Source organism: Prionailurus viverrinus, chromosome C1 (genome assembly GCF_022837055.1).
Source record: "Prionailurus viverrinus isolate Anna chromosome C1, UM_Priviv_1.0, whole genome shotgun sequence".
NCBI lineage: Eukaryota > Metazoa > Chordata > Mammalia > Carnivora > Felidae > Prionailurus > Prionailurus viverrinus.
Genome location: NC_062568.1, coordinates 21,054,815 through 21,073,373, shown reverse-complemented (window position 1 = coordinate 21,073,373; position 18,559 = coordinate 21,054,815). Strand labels below are relative to the sequence as shown.

The 18,559-nt window shown below is 35.4% G+C and overlaps 1 protein-coding gene across 2 annotated transcripts in view; it reads left to right on the top strand.

Annotated features, from left to right (window-relative positions):
* The window catches only part of CPS1 (carbamoyl-phosphate synthase 1), a 370,424-nt gene that overhangs the window by 287,323 nt on the left and 64,542 nt on the right, over window positions 1-18,559 (top strand). For both annotated transcript variants that reach the window (XM_047870099.1, XM_047870100.1), the window contains 7 exons: window positions 1,963-2,152; window positions 3,152-3,309; window positions 4,834-4,962; window positions 7,296-7,440; window positions 9,160-9,370; window positions 11,002-11,200; window positions 15,178-15,354. In XM_047870099.1, coding sequence (XP_047726055.1) covers window positions 1,963-2,152; window positions 3,152-3,309; window positions 4,834-4,962; window positions 7,296-7,440; window positions 9,160-9,370; window positions 11,002-11,200; window positions 15,178-15,354 — 1,209 coding nt within the window. The remainder of the gene's footprint in view (window positions 1-1,962; window positions 2,153-3,151; window positions 3,310-4,833; window positions 4,963-7,295; window positions 7,441-9,159; window positions 9,371-11,001; window positions 11,201-15,177; window positions 15,355-18,559) is intronic.

Below are 18,559 nucleotides of genomic sequence, written 5' to 3'. Positions count from 1 at the left end.
TTTTTTAATATTCTTCTCCATACATGCATAGGTGTATACACTCACATGCACATGTGTTTTTTGTGCACATTTTCAAGGACTACTTTACTTTATTGTAGTACGATTCAATTTCTCTTCGTATAATTAGAGGATGTCCAATGGTTTAGATTGGTTAGAAAACAATGTAAGTACATTCAGGGCTTGTAAATACATTTAATTAGCATACTTTTAAATCCTATTTGGTAGTTTTATAAAGGACTAGTATTTTCATAGCTTGTATTTTTTTACGTGCTTTACATCCATTAGGTGAAGTTATACATTTTAACTGAAGAATAGGCATTATTAGATAAAGTGTTGTGATTAAGAAGTTAGTAGAAATGAATTCATGAACTAAATATTTTAAAATAATCAGATGGTGCATATATTATAACCAGAACTATATTAGAAAAAAGTTAGAAAATTTATTAAAATAGTTTGAAATTATGTCTAAGTTTTAAAATGTATAAACACTCATCACAGTCATTTATGGAACTTTACTTATGTAATTTGATTTACAAAAGTAGCTATATTCCTTGTATAGGAAAATAGTTATATTCCTTGTACAGGAAAATACTTAAGTCTGTTGGTGCTTTTCTTCAGTAGTTAGACCTTCTGTAAGTTCTATTGATGACATGTTCTCAGTTTAGACTTAATTATTTAAGTTTCAACCCATATTTTAAATGCATTTGCTTATTTGTGTGTATTTGTTCAAAAAAATTAATCATACTTTTTTAAAATCACTCTCTTAAACTCTTGAGAGATGACTCATATTGAGGAAAGGGCATAGAACTTGAATCATAAGACTTGGAGTAGAGCCCTAATTTTGCCATTTATCAGGTCTTTAGCAAGTCATTTAACCTTATTGAATGTCAATTTTTTCATCTGTGAGGTAGAAATTTCTCTTGTAGTCTGGGTATAAAAATCAAATAAATTAATAAAAAAGTAGATTATAAGTTTTAAGGCATCATTTGAATTTAAAGTAATATGAAATATATTTAATATTTTATTCGGATTCTCCCCCAAGGACATGTAGGGCTTTCAAGGATGATTTTTATACTTTCATCTGAATATTTTGTTGATGTTTTAGAAGTGTTCAAAATTGACATGGTAATAGGTAAAATAATAAGAGCCATATGGCCATATTTTATAATAATTATTTTGCTAAGTGTCACACTCATCCTGGTTTATAAAGCTATTATCCTTCATAGCTTACATGAAGAATTATTTCTGAGGTATCTGCAGATGTGAGGCATAAGATAGGGCTATGAATACCTTTACACACACACACACACATACACACACACAGAAATTTTTATTTTATTTTATTTTTTGCCATTTGGTCATTTTCTATTAATATAACATGTATACACAGTGTATAATGCTTTTTGTTGAAGCACTAAGGCAGGCATTAAAATATAAAAAGATGGAATTCAGCAGAAGGCTCCTGATGCTTCCAGCAAGGGAGCACATCATCCTGCATTTTAAAAGTACATTCCTTGTTGGTCTCTGACAAACATTGCAAAGGGAGGTTTCTTTGATGTTGCCTGTGGTTCTATTTTATAGTTTACTAATTTCAAAGTTTTTAAGATATTTTCTTTAGTCTTTTAAGGTCAATTGAGCTATAAAGTTCAGCAGTATTTGTAGACCTCTAGTTAAATTCTATAGACGTTATCTTAAGTTTTGCCTGATGCCTCTAGTGGCAAGGAATTCAGGGTGAACCACATAGGGCAGCCAGTTCTTTTTGGATAGTTTTGTTTTCAAGCAATTTTTTCCTTCCTTTCACCAAACATTAGTCTTTCTTTTTCTTCCTAGTCCTATTACTGATCTCTGCAGCCCACAGAATGACCTATAAGTTTTGTCTCCCAATACAAACCGTTTGTTTGAGTATGGTCGTTCTCTTCTTTAGACTATATGTTCAGATTCTGTGTCCTTTTGTTTTTTCAGGAAGAAAATGTCAAAACTGTCTTGATGAACCCAAACATTGCATCAGTGCAGACCAACGAGGTGGGCTTAAAGCAAGCAGATACTGTCTACTTTCTCCCCATCACCCCTCAGTTTGTCACAGAGGTCATCAAGGCGGAGCGGCCAGATGGGTTAATTCTAGGCATGGGTGGCCAGACAGCTCTGAACTGTGGTGAGTTCTTTTTGGCTTAACTGCAGAGTTTCAGCCCAGGTACTTCTGTATAATATTTTTTGTTTGAATCCATCTAACAATTATGCTCTGTGTGTTCATAAAAGCCTTTCTTTCTTTAATGTGTGGGGAAGCCATTAGCAAACAGCCACCTGAAAATGTCATGTGATAAATATTACTGGTTTATTTCACAGAACAGCTAAGATACAAAAAGAAACCTTTTACTTGAATGCTCTGGGGCGGCGAAGTGAGGTCTCCCTCCTCCATTTCAGGAATTTGCTTTTCTGTGTTACCAGTAAAACACTGAGAACTACCATGAATAAAAAATGAGAATTAACATTGATTAAATGCTTTGTGCTCTTATGTGTTGGCCCTGTAGCATTTGGCTTTCACATATATTTTCATGATAACACAGTTTAGTCTCTCTGCAATCCTTTCATGCATCTGGTGAGTCCAATACTCTGTCCTTTTTACAGTGCTTCAAATCTTTGGAACTAGATAATGAATGAGAATCTCATTAGCTAGTTGGGGTAAGCAGTTGGTGATGTAATTTATAAGTCGAATATAAAAATCTTAGCTTAAGTTAAGTGGCACGCAAATGGAAACACTATTTTGATTATTTTTAACCCATATAGAGATCCACATCACTGGGATTATTTAAATAAGAGAATCTCAATATAGGAATGGATCATAGAAATAATGGAAATATACTAAAATCTAGAAGTTCACTGTATCCTATGATTTTGATTAATAAGAATAATAGAAATCATGTGGAGAAGGTGGTAATATAAGTAATAATACCACCAGCAAAATATTTTGCTAGAATGTCTTCAGAATTTCTTTCAATTTTTTTTTTATTACCTTAAGTACAATTTTATTGTAGACTGTGGTGGCTTTGGAATTCATTTTAAGGTTAAAAAAAAAAGTTGTATTCAGGTATCTGTTAAGAAAGACATAAGAGTTTGAGATTCTAAAAATTGATTATATTTGGTTCTTCCATAGGAGTGGAACTATTCAAGAGAGGTGTACTCAAGGAGTATGGCGTGAAAGTCCTGGGGACCTCGGTTGAATCCATTATGGCCACAGAAGATAGGCAGCTGTTCTCGGACAAACTAAATGAAATTAATGAAAAGATTGCTCCAAGCTTTGCGGTGGAATCGGTAAGGAATCTTTGTTCTGGGGAAACAAGGCCATTATTTGTCTTACATTTATAGGGAGAGTTATTTGTCATGCCTGAAAATGATAGCTAAATTATTATATATGCATATAATTTCTTCCAGAAATGTGTTAGTATCTCAGAGACTTTGTGTATTAATTACAGCCTTTCATGCTACAGTATTTGGGAGAGGTAGTCATATTTTATGAAAAGGGAAGCAAAAGCCCAGAGATGAAGTGGTTTATCAGTGGTTGAAGTGCCACTGAATATCAGATCTCCTGAATTAAATAAAACAAAGAACCGTGTAAACTTACAATGCCAAAGTGATTTTTACTTTCTTTCTGGGACCAGTCACACATCTTGTAGATGGGAATGACCTGCAAATGGGAAATGATTGGATTGAAATTTTCTTGTTAGAATGGAATAAACATTTAAAAATGAAATTATCTAGAAAAAAGCCATTGGATCTAATCAATAAGAATCATGGCTGAAAAACTTGTAGATTAGGTGTTCGGAGAGGGTAGATTGTTTTGTGTTTTTGTTAATCACTTTCTATCATAGCCTGTGCCTGTTGATAGGCTATTATGAGGCACCAACACAAATTTGGCTTGATATATATATATATCTGTTTTTCGTCCCTGACTTTATTCCAGATTTCAGGCATATATATTCAATAAAGTGGGGGTTCTGGAGGCAGTTTTTGATGCAACTTCCCTATTGCAAAAATAGGCAAATCTTGAGGGAAAAGGGCAACTATTGCCGGGACGACGAAAATGGGCTGTGTGGTTTTAAGAAAAGAATGCTCACAAGTACATACAATGTTTCAGAGCTGTCAGTCAGGAATAGTCCCGGGATAACTCTGCTGAACATTTGGAAAGCTCCTGCCATACATTTATTCTTTCATTGCCAGATTTAATTATGTCCTTGCTTCCTCAGGATGCGAAACAGGCATATGGGAAAGGTGTAATTACACTCCCATTGGTAGTGTAATAATATTCCATGACAGAAAAATATAGCCACCATATGTTGTATTCTGTAAGTTAAAAAAAAAAAATCTACGCTTCTGGGACTATTCTCTGACTGAACTTGAAAAATGAAAACTCTTTCTATATAGTATTCCTAATGGCCTATTGCAAGAATACCAAGTTAGTTTCAGCAGTAGAAATCCTTGTATCATGAAGAGATGAAGGCTTTTAAACGGAATTTAAAAATTCAATATGGCTCCCATTCTCAAATTAACGATGATTTCAGCTTCAGGCATTGTTTTATTTTTTATATGGCAAAGTAAAATTTATAATAGAAAGATGAAAGAAAAACTTTCAGTGAGTATGAAAAAAAAATCCTAGAATTTTACTTAAAATTTGTAAAACAACACTTGTTCTTCAGAATGAAATGAAGCAATAATACAACATTTCTATAATGATTCTTCCCAAATAAACTGATTTATCTCAATTGCTAGACTCTGTTGGTGTGGTCTTTTCTGCTAGTGTGGTCAGCTTTTCAAACTTTGAGTTTTTCTCATTGACAGATTGAGGATGCCCTGAAAGCAGCAGACAACATCGGCTATCCAGTGATGATCCGTTCTGCCTATGCTCTGGGTGGGTTAGGCTCAGGCATCTGTCCTAATAAGGAGACATTACTGGACCTCAGCACAAAGGTATGTGTTTTCACAGACCAAATTCTTATCAATCAAGAAAACTGATTTGATAAACCCTTTCAGTTAGAGAAAGTTATGTAGATGAGAAATGACCTTTTCTCTGTTAAAACCACCGTCATGTTTTCTGTAAGTGTTATCCAACAGACCGTACCTTTGTAAGGGAAATGCAGTGCAGTTATTGACATTGGAGCACAGCATTAGCCAAATTTCTTGGTGAGCTCTTGACGTTCTTGCTAGAACTGTTTTCTTTCCTGCTTATGTATGCTTCTTTTTATTAGATAAGGAGTTTTTTGTTGGTTGTGTGTACTCTCTTCTCACCGAATAGAATGATGCCTGGTGATATGGGGTCTCAATAATTTCTTGCTGAATGAATGAGTGCGTGTGCAGTCAAGAGACCCACGTAACTTACATGATGGTCATGGAAGTGAATCTGACAGAATTATAAGAGCTATTTCGGGGAATGCTGAGTAAATACCAAGCACAGCTTGTATCTATCATTACTTAACTTTTTAGAGAGAAACAAAATGCGGCCCTTGAGTTGTTGACATAGGATTTTGAGAACAGATAAATAAAATTAAATATATTTAGATAACTATAATGACAAACTTACATGTCAACAAGTTGGATTTAGTGTTTCTAAAGTTGCCAAAAGAAATAAAAAAGGACAATATATCAATATCAGTATTTCTTGTTTCCATTCTAGACTTATGAATCATATATTTAAAGAAAAGACAGGTTTATAGAAGTAATTTTTTCTAGAATATTAGATGTTTCCAATATTTTTAGTATTAGTAATCTCATTATTACTCCCAGTAGTGACAATGTGTACTTATTCTTTATTAAGAATATATATTTTACAGTATAAAAAATTCTGAACACTGAATTGTTTAAAAACATTTATAATGAAAGCAATTTGGGGATGGGATAAATTTTAATGATTTACAATTCCTCTAAAATAATCAGTAGGGCATTGAGTGTTTTTCTTTTGTTGAAAACCTAGCTTTTCCCTTGAAAATAGTTACTTTGTATCATTATTTCTTAAGCTACCCCTTATTCTCTTGATATTATGTTTACCACCTTCAGAAGCTGCAGTAACTCATCTAGGTCTTAGTCTTTTGCATAAAATCTGAGACTGGAAAGAAAGAAGTTGAGGCAACTTCTCATTTGATCTCAGTTGTCCTTGTGTCCAAACATCCAGCCTAGTCTATTAGAATGCAAAAAGCTTTCCGAAATTCATACCCTTTGTTTCACAGATTTCCTCTTTTAGCATGCAATCCTAATGACAAATTAATCATTATTAAATTGTTAATGCTGGTTACAGAGTTTCCTAACCACTTTGAAAACCTCATCATAGGCAGCTGTGGGGACAAATGTGTTACATTTTCCATTGCACATGGTGAATCCTATAGTGTTGACTGAGGTTAAACAAATAGTGTTGAGATACATTAAAGAAAAACTAACATTGAGTTATTATTTCATTATACTGCCTGCTAATAATTTGAAAAAATTCACAGTACTTTCTCTGGTTATTTTCTCTTCCTTTCTCACTGCTATTACAAATCAAAAACATTATGAGACAAAGGGACGTTTCTGTCTTGGATTTTCAGCAACCAAATGTCCTAAGGTCAAAGACTTCCTCTTTCATATTTTGGGTTCAGTATTCTACCCACCAGTGCATACTCAGTAAATATGAAATGATAATTATACTAATTCATATCTGTTTAATCAGGCATACATGATATATGACTCAGGGTATTTAAGCACTTAGGCGGTGATTAACCATAATAATAGTTGCATATGATTCTTCTAATTCCCAAGTTTCGTATGCCATCTTGGCTAACTGTTTACAACCATCATTATCTCCTTTCTTCTCCTCATCAACGTCAACTGACTTTTATTGTGTATGTCACTGTACAAAGCACTCTCAGCTATTTTAGAGAAAACCAGTCTTTAGACTTATTTTTCCATATTTATTCGCACTTATCACATTTTCTGGTTTCACAGAAGCCTTGCTGCTGAAATAATTCCATTTCCCTCTGCCTGATTGCTCAATTATTTTCTCTTTTTCCTAAATTAGTTTGATTTAATGTCATATCAGCACTTTGAATGGCAAGCCTCAATAATGTAAATCAAGCATATTCACTGCAGGATGCTATTCCTAGTACCTCACTGATTTTCTGACACATTGTGCCTTCTGGAGCACTGAGGAGGATGGAGACTAGGCTTCAGACCATGATGCTGACCGGGATTCAGGCCAGGGCACTGTGCCGAATATCCATGTTTAAACTAGAACCTTTCCTTACTCTTTGATACCTTGTGTCACCAACTTCCAGGCCTTTGCTATGACCAACCAGATTCTGGTGGAGAGGTCAGTGACAGGTTGGAAAGAAATAGAATATGAAGTGGTCCGAGACGCCGATGACAATTGTGTCACTGTCTGTAACATGGAAAATGTTGATGCCATGGGTGTTCATACAGGTAGGCAAAGAATCTTCAAGAATAATAGTAATGCCTGCGTTCACGCTTCTGATGACCCATAGCCACCTTTATTGAGTTCTTTTCATTAAACTACTATTCTTAGCTGACTGACTAGTGATAATATTTTACACAAAATAGTATTTCACAATATTGAAAATAATCTCACGTTGATCTCATGTTTGATCTTCACAAAAACACTGTGAAATAAGTCAGGTATTATCCTGATTTCATTTGAGGAAGAAGTCAAATATAAACAATGTAGTGATGGTAAAATATGTAAGACTTGATGTTGAGAAGTAAGAAATGAGGTTAAGACAGCTTAAATCAGATGAGGGTATTAGTTACCAAGTGAATGAGAAAATAGCGACAAGTAATAGAAAAAGGTGAAATAGTTTTTTTTTTTTTTTTAGGAAGAGAAACTAGTTAGACAAGAGGACAAAAATGATGACTTAGGGTTCAGAAATATTAGCTATGAGGCATGGGTGGAATTCTCAAGAAGAGGGTTGATAATGTGGAGCTGGAATTCAAGAAAGGGGAATAGAAATTAAAAAGCTGATATAAAATCATTGGCAGGCATTCGTGTGAAGGAAATAATTGAAGCTGGAAGCATAGACTAAGTATTCAAGGACATAGGCATAGAAAGAAAGACAATAGGTTCAAGGACTGAACTTAGGAACTGTTTAGATTTACAGTGCAGGAGTAAGAGGAAGGGTTAGTGTTTAAGAAAAAGAAGGGAGTGATAGAAAGAAAACAAGTAAGTCAATACAAGAAAATATTTTATAAAAGAGCTTTGGTTTTGGTTATATCAAATGCTATGAAAGGTCAAGAATTAGGATTTTAATGTGGGGTTTTGAATATTCAAGAAGACAGTTTTTTTTTTTTAAATTTTTTTTTCAACGTTTATTTATTTTGGGGACAGAGAGAGACAGAGCATGAATGGGGGAGGGGCAGAGAGAGAGGGAGACACAGAATCGGAAACAGGCTCCAGGCTCCGAGCCATCAGCCCAGAGCCTGACGCGGGGCTCGAACTCACGGACCGCGAGATCGTGACCTGGCTGAAGTCGGACGCTTAACCGACTGCGCCACCCAGGCGCCCCAAGAAGACAGTTTTAATGCAAAGTTGGTTATGGGACCCATATTGATAAGAATTATATGGCAATGAGAGAGATGATGACTTGGGAAACTTTAAAGAAGTTTAGTCATGTAAAAAATGAGAGAGATGTTCTTGTGATTAATAATGTAGGGTGACAGGCTTCTTGAGCCAGTAGACGCCTGAGAATGTTTGTGGGCAGAAGGATTGGAGACTAAAGATTAAGAGATCGAAGATGCAAGGGCTATGACTAGAGAGGAGTAAGACAATGGGAAGGGATGAGATGTGGAAAACAGATGAATGAGTCAGTCTGGGTGAAGAGGAGATGATGTTTGTAGGAGGGAGAACTTGAGAGAGAGAGAGAGATTTTGAGATGAAGAGAAGAAATTGAAGAAGTTAATGTGAATCTGGTAAGTAGATGACTGAAGCCTTGATAGCTAGATGAACTTGGGAAAGGTTAGAGGGGTTTCTGTAAATAATGTGTTGGAGCAATGCACTGCCTTGAGACAATTATTTTCCCCACAAACCCTTAGACTAAACTGTGTCTTGTATTACACAAACAGATTAAGTCACTAAAGTTAGTTATTTAGATATGCTACCAAATTAACACGTGTTGCTTGGATGTACAGGTGATTCGGTTGTCGTAGCCCCTGCCCAGACCCTCTCCAATGCAGAGTTTCAGATGTTGAGACGTACTTCAATCAATGTTGTTCGCCACCTGGGCATTGTGGGTGAATGCAACATTCAATTTGCCCTTCATCCTACCTCAATGGAATACTGCATCATTGAAGTGAATGCCAGACTGTCTCGAAGCTCTGCCCTGGCCTCAAAGGCCACTGGGTAAGATCAGAATGATTGACCATGTGTTTGCAGATCCTTCACAGATAGTTTTGGAAAACTGACAGCTAGTGGAAGACTGTGCTACGTTTATAAGCTATAGTCCCCATTTCTGTATGCTGGCTGCAAATCATTTAGGACCCTAAGGACATGGTTATTAATGAGCTTGCTGCCAGATTGAAGCAAATGATATTGCTTGCTGGCTTTGTTTGCTGGCTAATCATAAACTAATCAAAATCTGGGTGGTCAAAGCAGGCTGCGAAAAATCTGCTTCCTAATTGCACTTTGCAGATATTGTTAAAAAGTGAAAATTAATTCTTAAATTTAGTCCTCAACTGGTTTCCTTCAGGTGTATAGTAAATGTCAGGTACATAGTATAGTTTGCTTGATTCAAATATTCAAGAAATTATTTTATTTTAGCAAAATCCACAGGATCAAACATTGCAAGGTTTTTCTATAGATAAAGGTCACAACCAAATAAATGAATTTGCTACCCATTTAAAAACTTCTGGCAAGCATAACTGGAGGGAACATTAACTAATACCTTTTGTTCCTATTAATATATTTAGCACATGGCATTTAAATTACATGGCATTTAAGGGAACAAAATAATTACGTGTAAAGATTTTTTTTTTTAATATGGCTACACACTGCTGCATGGAGTAGTGGTAAACTACTACCCTAAGCAAGAGTCAGGAGACCTGAGTTCTCCTCCCAATTCTTCTACTGACTATGTGACTTTGGACATGTCATTTATTGTCTCTAATCAGTTTCCTCATCTGTCGGATGGGGGAGATGTATTACAAGACTCATATGTAATTCTATAGTTCTGCGAATTATTTTCTTAATTATAATCACCAAAACAATCCAGTGAAGTCCCTAGAGTATTAGTTTTTTTCCTTTGTTTTCTTTCTTTGTTTCCTTTCTTTCTTCTTTCTTTTCTTTCAAGAGGGAGAGAGAGAGAGGACATGTGAGTGGCAGAGGTACAGAGAGAGAGGGAGAGGGAGAATCCCAAGCAGGCTCCGTGCTATCAGTGTGGAGCCCCACGTGGGGCTTAGTCCCATGAACCCTGAGATCATGACCTGAGCCGAAGTCAAGAGCGGGTCACTTAACCAACTGAGCCACCCAAGTGCCCCTCTAGAGTGTCAGTTTTGTAAGGAAACCCAAGTTCAAAAATAATTTGGAGACTGATCAAGGACCCAAACTTTCAATTACTACATTTTCTGGCCATTGCATACCCCATAGTACCAGCTAACTCAGCTGTCTTCCTAGGTGCAGACATGTGTATATCTTTTCAAGAGTATTTTTCAGATTCTTATCTTAGTGGAGCCTATACACAAGTGAGCACTTTATCAAGGAAGCCATTGATTTTGGATTAAAGAGGCGAAGGTTGGCAGTTGTAGCCCTGAATGTCAGGCATAGAGAGTGAATTCTTTTGTGATCTGTGCCTCTGCTTTATCATGGCTCACATTATTTTATAAGTGGCTATTAAATCTTCATACAGAACAGAGAACCAGATGTGTTTTATACCCTGATGTGGAGTAATACCAGAATTTCTAAGAAAGAACAATTTATGTTTTGGGTTGTTTTTAACACTTATTGCTGAAAGAAAAAAAATATCTCCTCCTTTATAGCTACCCGTTGGCATTCATTGCTGCAAAGATTGCCCTAGGAATCCCACTTCCAGAAATCAAGAATGTTGTATCAGGGAAGACATCAGCCTGCTTTGAACCTAGCTTGGATTACATGGTTACCAAGATTCCTCGCTGGGATCTTGATCGTTTTCATGGAACATCTAGCCGAATTGGTAGCTCTATGAAAAGTGTAGGAGAGGTGAGTCCTTGGTTTATTATTCTATTTTATTCTTGTCCTCAGTTATTTTGTCAAATCCTTAACATTTTGAAAGTCTTAAGGTTGCCTAGATACTGGGTTCTTGACTGGAGGATAAAAAGGAATTTCATTTCTTCCCTAGTGTTTCAACATCTCTCTGACTGGTAACAGAAGGCATTTGTTACATGGCCATTTAATAGATCTTAAATGCTTTTGTTTAAAAGGAGAGGCCATATAGGTGGATGTATAATGTATTTGAGTATATTAAAAAACATATTCATATATACACACAAACACACATATATAAAACTGAGTTATAATGTATTTATAAACAAATCTAGAAAATAACATGGTATAAAATGGTGCACCAAAAAGATCACTGAACTGAGGTTAAGAATTAAATTTTAATCTATTCACATAAATTGTGGCTTTATCCTCCTTGGACTTCACTTTCTATATGTCTAAAAGAAAGGGCCTGGACTAGACAGTCTGTCATGTCCCATCTAGCTCTAAAATTCAAAATCGAGAAGTGCTTCTTTCATTATATTGAAATGGTCTAAGTGTTTAGGACCTTTAGATTTTTCATAATGTCCTTTTATACTATTTGATTTTAAAATTAGCTTTTGATTATCCCATCTTCAAAGATGCAGTGCTCCTCTGTGCAGGAGGAAATTAAAAAATTCAGACCCCTGCCTCTGACAGTCACCCCTTTCCTTCCCCACCAAGGGGTTTATTTCTTCTTAGATCCAGTTGGCTTGGCATAAGTGGAGATAGCATGAGCCAAACTAAATGGGCTTCTGTTTTATTTTGGTGTTGCCACTTACTAGCTAGAGACATTCATACAAGACCCTGGTCTTCAGGTTTTCCATCAGAAAATTGGAGATGATAATACCTACCTTGTGGGGTTCTTATAAGGTTTATGATTAATAGATGTAAATATTTAGTAATGTCTTTTAAGGTAGATACATAGTGCATCCCCAATAAATGTATTCTTTTTTAAACATTTTATTATTTTTATTATATTTTAAATTTTATTTAAATCCAAGTTATTAACATCTAGTGTAATAATGGTTTCAAGAGTAGAATTTAGTGATTCATAAATTACATATAACACCCAGTACTCATCTCATCAAGTGCCTTCCTTAATGCCCATTGCCCATTTAGCCCATCCCCCCCACCCCACACCCCTCCAGCAACCCTCAGTTTGTTCTCTTATTTAAGAGTCTCTTATGGTTTGCTTCCTTCTCTGTTTTTGTCTTATTTTTCCTTCCCTTCCCCTATGTTCATCTGTTCTGTTTCTTCAATTCCTCATATGAGTGAAATCATATGATGTTTATCTTTGACTTATTTTGCATAGCATGATTCAATCTAGTTCCATCCACATTGTTAAAAAAGGCAAGATTTCATTCTTTTTGATTGCTGAGTAATGTTACATTGTGTATATATACCACACCTTCTTTGTCCATTTTTGTCAGTCAATGGACATTTGGGCTCTTTCCACAATTTGGCTATTGTTGATAGCACTGCTAGAAACATTGGGGTGCATATGCTACCCCAATAAATGTATTCCATCAGTATTATTGTCGCTATTTACGGGTAGAATGTTTGATTATAAGCAGTATGCATGAATCTCAATCTCTATCGATCGACTGATCCATCCTCTATTTTATTTTATCTTGTCTGTGTCTCTATATGGCCTAGATATGTAAGCTGGTTAGATTACAGAGCAAAGAACTATTTACGACATGTTGTTCTATATTGGCCTTCATTTGTCCTACATTACAGATTATAGCTTATCCTCAGACTAGCCATTGCAGAAATAATGGCCACTAATCACAGGAAGTGCAGCTTAACTCCATCAGTAATGCAGGAGAAAAGAAAAAAAAAAGACATTTTACTGATCAATCATAGTCATTCATGAAAGGCAGAATTATTACTATTTTGGTTTCCTTAGTTTCCAAGATGTTAATGTAAGATTTTAAAGTAATGATAGATAAGGAAAACTTGACCTTTTTAATTAAAATGTCCTTCTAGTAGTTGTAAAAAACCAGGTAGTCCTTGATAGCTGTTTTAAATATTGTTTTTTCTATTATGTTTCAAGGTGCACAAGAGAATTAGAACTCAAATGCCATGTAAAGTTTTGTTGGTAGTGTTTCTGCCCAAATAAACAACTGGTATTTAGCTTATTCCATGGAAAGTGCCCCTTTCACATTGCTCACAATACAATTTATAGGCCGAAGAATATGAGATAATTTTTTGTAATGTTTTCATTTAGGGATTATTATCTAAAGGATTTTGTTGTCAGTGAATTTTTTACATCATTCAGTTAGTTCACCTCAAGTTAGGAAATGTTTCTTGAGTTCTTCCTACATGAAAGATGCTGGTAGAATAAAATAGTGAATAAGATGTAGATACTTTGTTACATATTATCTGCAGTTGGTAAGTTCAGAATACATAACTAGAACCAAATATAATATGAATTCAACTGTGGTAAAAGTTAAAATACAGTATTCACCTACAGGTGCTTTGAGAATGTAGTAGAACAGGGTCAGGGAATCGGGTTAGGGCCAGGTCAGTTATTCCACGGAGAAATGGTGAAATTTTCACTTAATGAAGGGGAATTTTAATAATACAAAGTATTAAAAAGCACAGATTTTGAGGAAACACAGTTATGAACTCTTTTATTATTATATAAGTATGTTTGTTTTTCTTTTATTGAACATATTCTCTACACCATTATGTACAGTGTACTTAAAATTAATAAAAATGTATGATGAATTTCTTATAGAACCAGTTACTTTATGGCCAACTGTTAAATATGTAATACCTAAAAACTGTATTAAATATTCCAGAAATGTTTTCCCTAATTTGATAGTACCATAAAATGTCTTATTTCTGGCAGTCCCTCTCATGCTTAGGCTAGCAAGTCTATGAACATACTGTGTAACCCTTCAAATACCACGACGCCTCGCAAGTTGCGTATCTGAATTGGACTAGCATTTTATTTATCTCTGCTCTTGAGAATCTTCCAACTTCTAATTAAATTTGGGGCAGCGTGAAAGGTTATCTGTTTGGCTTTTGTGATCTTTGAATATGTATCTTGTCACACAATTGACATGAGGATTTACCAAACTGACATTAATGGGAATTCGGGTCTATTTGAAGAATCACGGAGGTACACTGAAGACAGCATTATCACTGTTATTATTTTAAATTGGAGACCAAAAATGCATAGCAATCTATTATTCCATGGAAAGGCTCAAAGACAGTGTTTATCCACTGAAAATAACTGGGTGGACCTGACGGCAATTTAAGTTTAGCTCTGACTTGTAACGCGTCCAAACTGAATCACCACATGGTTTTCCTAATTGATTAGTGTACAATCAGTTGTAAAGATTGTGGAAAGACACACTGAATTTGTCATGGGGAATTTAGTCTCTGCCTATATTCAAAATCTTATCTGTCAGTATTCATTATGATTCTGAAGGTTTTATTAATATTAATGCTTAGTTATAAAGAAAGCCAACCTGTCTTGGATAGTGACTGATAACCCATTTAGAAAGAGTTCTGTTTTTGTGTCAATATATGTCTGGTTTCTCTTCATTTAGTTTTGTATTCTAAAGAACATCTTGAATAAAAGCAAGGTTTTATTAAGGAAGGATCTATATGCTCTGGCCATGTATTCCTTATTTTAATATTGTAGTTCAGGACAGGTGCAGGCAATTTCCTCATCAGTCTAAGCAAATAAAGCTAAATTTCCTATGTGGTAAAAGACTGACCTAATATTGTTAAAGAATCATTACATCAAAACCATGGAGAAAAGGAGAGTGGAAGAAAAATAACACCTAATTTTGAGTACTGTTCTTCCTTACGTGTTTTGTTCCTAAGTCTTTCCTGAAAAAATATTCCATTTCTGGGTTCTGTTTCAAATTCAAAATATAGAAGCTCTTTAAATCCAAGTGCGTAAATGTGCATTACAGGTCATGGCTATTGGTCGCACCTTTGAGGAGAGTTTCCAGAAGGCCTTACGAATGTGCCACCCATCAATAGATGGGTTCACTTCCCGTCTCCCAATGAACAAAGAATGGCCATCCAACATAGATCTCAGAAGAGAGCTGGCTGACCCATCCAGCACCCGCATCTATGCCATTGCCAAGGTAATATGTGCTAAGGGGTCCAGAGCTACTGTTTTCTTCAGAATAGAGTCATCCTGGACTTTAAAGTAAAACTGAATCACAGAGTGGTTGTGAATTCAGGGATTTGGGGGCAAAACTTTAATTCTTTTCAGTAATATTATACTGGAGACTTCTGTGGCTTTCTTCTGGTTATTCTATAATTAATCAAATATTACCACCTTTTTGGAATTTGATTTAAGCCTGGACTTAAGGACATCTATTACAGCTTTAAAGGATGATCACAGACATAAAATGTTCCTCCTTTTTGGTATATGTCTTATCAATACTCGCAAGTAGGTTTGATCATTTTGAGTTACTGTTTCCTACCACCCTCATTACTTGTTCCTTGAAAATGTATAAAATTGTATTTTAGAAAGGAAGATGCATAAAATAGTATCCTTTAGTATATGCTGCCTCAGACTGGGAAATAATCTTTATTCGCTCCTTTTTCTATGTTTAAACAACAACAACCATAAAGATCTTCCATGATTATAGGTTTTTTTGTGTAATTATTTTATTGGTCTTACTTTTAGAACAAAAAAGCCCCACATTTCTCACTTCTACCCATGAGTTCCCTTTTATGCAAATTAAGTGCCATATTAATCTCCTTTCATGTTTACTATGCATAGGGTTTTGAAGTTTCAGCTCATCTGATTTTATAAAAGGTGACTTGGGCAGCTGGGATCTGACCGGTCAGAAATCCCTGAATGGCTTTTTGACATTTAAGGAAGCTTAAACATTAATCCTCCAACAGTATCAAACCACACTGAGCTACAAAGCCCCACTGACCATTTTATATGTCGTGTGCGCATGTGGTATGAGTTGATGAAAATATGAATTTTGCCTTTAAAGAGGGAATCAATCTGTCTTTGTAATTTGCCTTTGTGTGACAACGGAAAAATGCTGTGAGTGATTTTGAACTCACTGCAACTTTAATGTCCATATATTGAGTCCTGCTGAGAGGGGAGAAGGGAAGGGAATGTTTCCTTCGTTGCATATAATGTTATACTCTCCTCACCTTTATGGTTTCTAAATGCAGAGTATTAAGTTCCATTGAAATTCTGGCAAATGCTAGTATCTTTTGATGGACATTTCCTAATATTGAGTTTCAAGGTAATAGAGAATTAACATTTTTCAGTGGGGGTGATGGTGGTAATGAGCGGTTATTCCAGGGAGCCATTTCACCTTCTTTATTGTTCTTATTCAAGTCTTTTGTTTAAAAAAGCATTCTACCATATCATATACGCACACACACACACACGTGTATATGTGTATTACATATATGTGTGTGTGTATATATATATATTATATATTATATATATATATATATATATGTACACACATATGATTTTTTTCCAGACAAAGGGGAATAATTGGATTGTTTTCTGTAAGCCTGGTAATCATCCTCTGCCATTTTGAGGCAGATGAAAAAGGGAAGTATTTCCAAGTTCCCAGTGAGGCTGTAAAACTCAAACAAATCTCCCATTCTTTTCTGACGGACTTATAAAGGATAAGAATTCCGGAAAAATGTGTGGAGATTCTTTCTCGCAGAGTACTCTACGTACGAGCAAGAAGTGCAGGGGCTGAGGTGTAAATTATTGGCTGCCAGAGTGCCGGCAGAAGGAACTGATTTCTGTGTGTTAGAGGTCATCATTACTGTTCATTTCCACAGCAACCGGGAACTTGGTGGTTTTGACAAAGAGAGTAAGGACTGTGGAGGGCTGAAGGGGAAAAAGAATGAAGGGAGTGAGTAAATCTTCGCTCGCTTTCATGATTCTTAGAAAAGGGCAAGTTGCTCGGAGGCCTGATTTTTGCTGCAGTCTTATTTCAGGATGACTGGATCATCACCTCTTTTGATTTGGGGAGAATACAGGGCATTATTTTTGATTTGGGAAACATTAGAGTAACCTCAAACTTGTTTGGGGTCATTATGAACTTTATTATAGCCGTGTGACATGGCAGTGCTGTAGTGCTTGAAGATGAAGTCCTAAGACGGCAGGATCTGGCTTTCTGTCAGAAACTGTGGATGTGACTGTAGTTGTCCTTCCTCACTGGGAAATGACTCCAGGATTCTAGGTCCTCTGCCAATTGCAGGGTGATTACTGTGTGTGATTGTGTGAAAACTTCCTCTGGTCTGTCAAAAGTGTCGCTAACTTCAGATTCTATCCCCCTCTCGGTGTTGATGGCCAACAGCTAATTGTGTCTTTAATCACTTGGAAAAATGAGACAGAATATTAAGTCCTTGGGAACATGGCTATATAGAGGGAGAATAAAACAAAGAAAAAAAAAACACCACAGACTTATAGTAAAATGATCTTGCCTTTGAGTATTCCCAATAAATATCATGTTATGCTAGTCAACAGAATTATGAACTGTGCTGTCTCTCAATACTTATTATCATTATCTCTCTGATGCTAGACAGAAGTGAACGTTTAGAGAAAATTAAGCTCCTGAAGTTGAAATAGAAGAGTAGAATTACTAGTTACATATATTTCTTAATGGGATTTAAAAATATGGTGTGTCATTTCTAGAACGTGTTATTTTGGAGCATTATCTGATTATTATTTTTCATAGAGTATAAATATATATCTAAAAATAGCAAAGAATAAGAGTGGATATCTTTTGAATATCAAGGTTTGGGTTTTGAGAGTTTATTTCTTCTCTCAGTTGTCTTTTCTACTCAGCTTAATGACCCATAGTTGTAATTTTACTTCTGAGAAATTGCTAAAGTAAGCTTGAGGAAAAAGCTGAGCTTCCTATCAGAACAGAAGTTATTACTACATTGTTTTGGAATATATTAGGATTCTGTAAAATGCCTGTCTTAGCACAAAAGTCATAGTAACTGATTCAAAATAATTTTTTTGTTTGAAGTCCTCTCTGAGGAAATGTTCTAAAGAAATAGCACTAAGTCAGATTTGAGCCATAAATTCTCACTGACTGGTTTGTGTGAATGTGGAATGAGGTGATAACAATATGGTATTTGCCAAAGGGTAATTATCCAAAAATACAAGTTAAATGATCATTGTATTGATTCTAGATTTTCCTACCAATGTGTCTTAACTGTAGTTTCAAGAGATTCTCTTTAATTCCAAAGAGATGTATCAAATTTAGGATATAATTGTTAACATGGTTATATAAAAAGCAGGAAACATGGTTATATAAAAAGCAGTTATATAAACATGGTTAT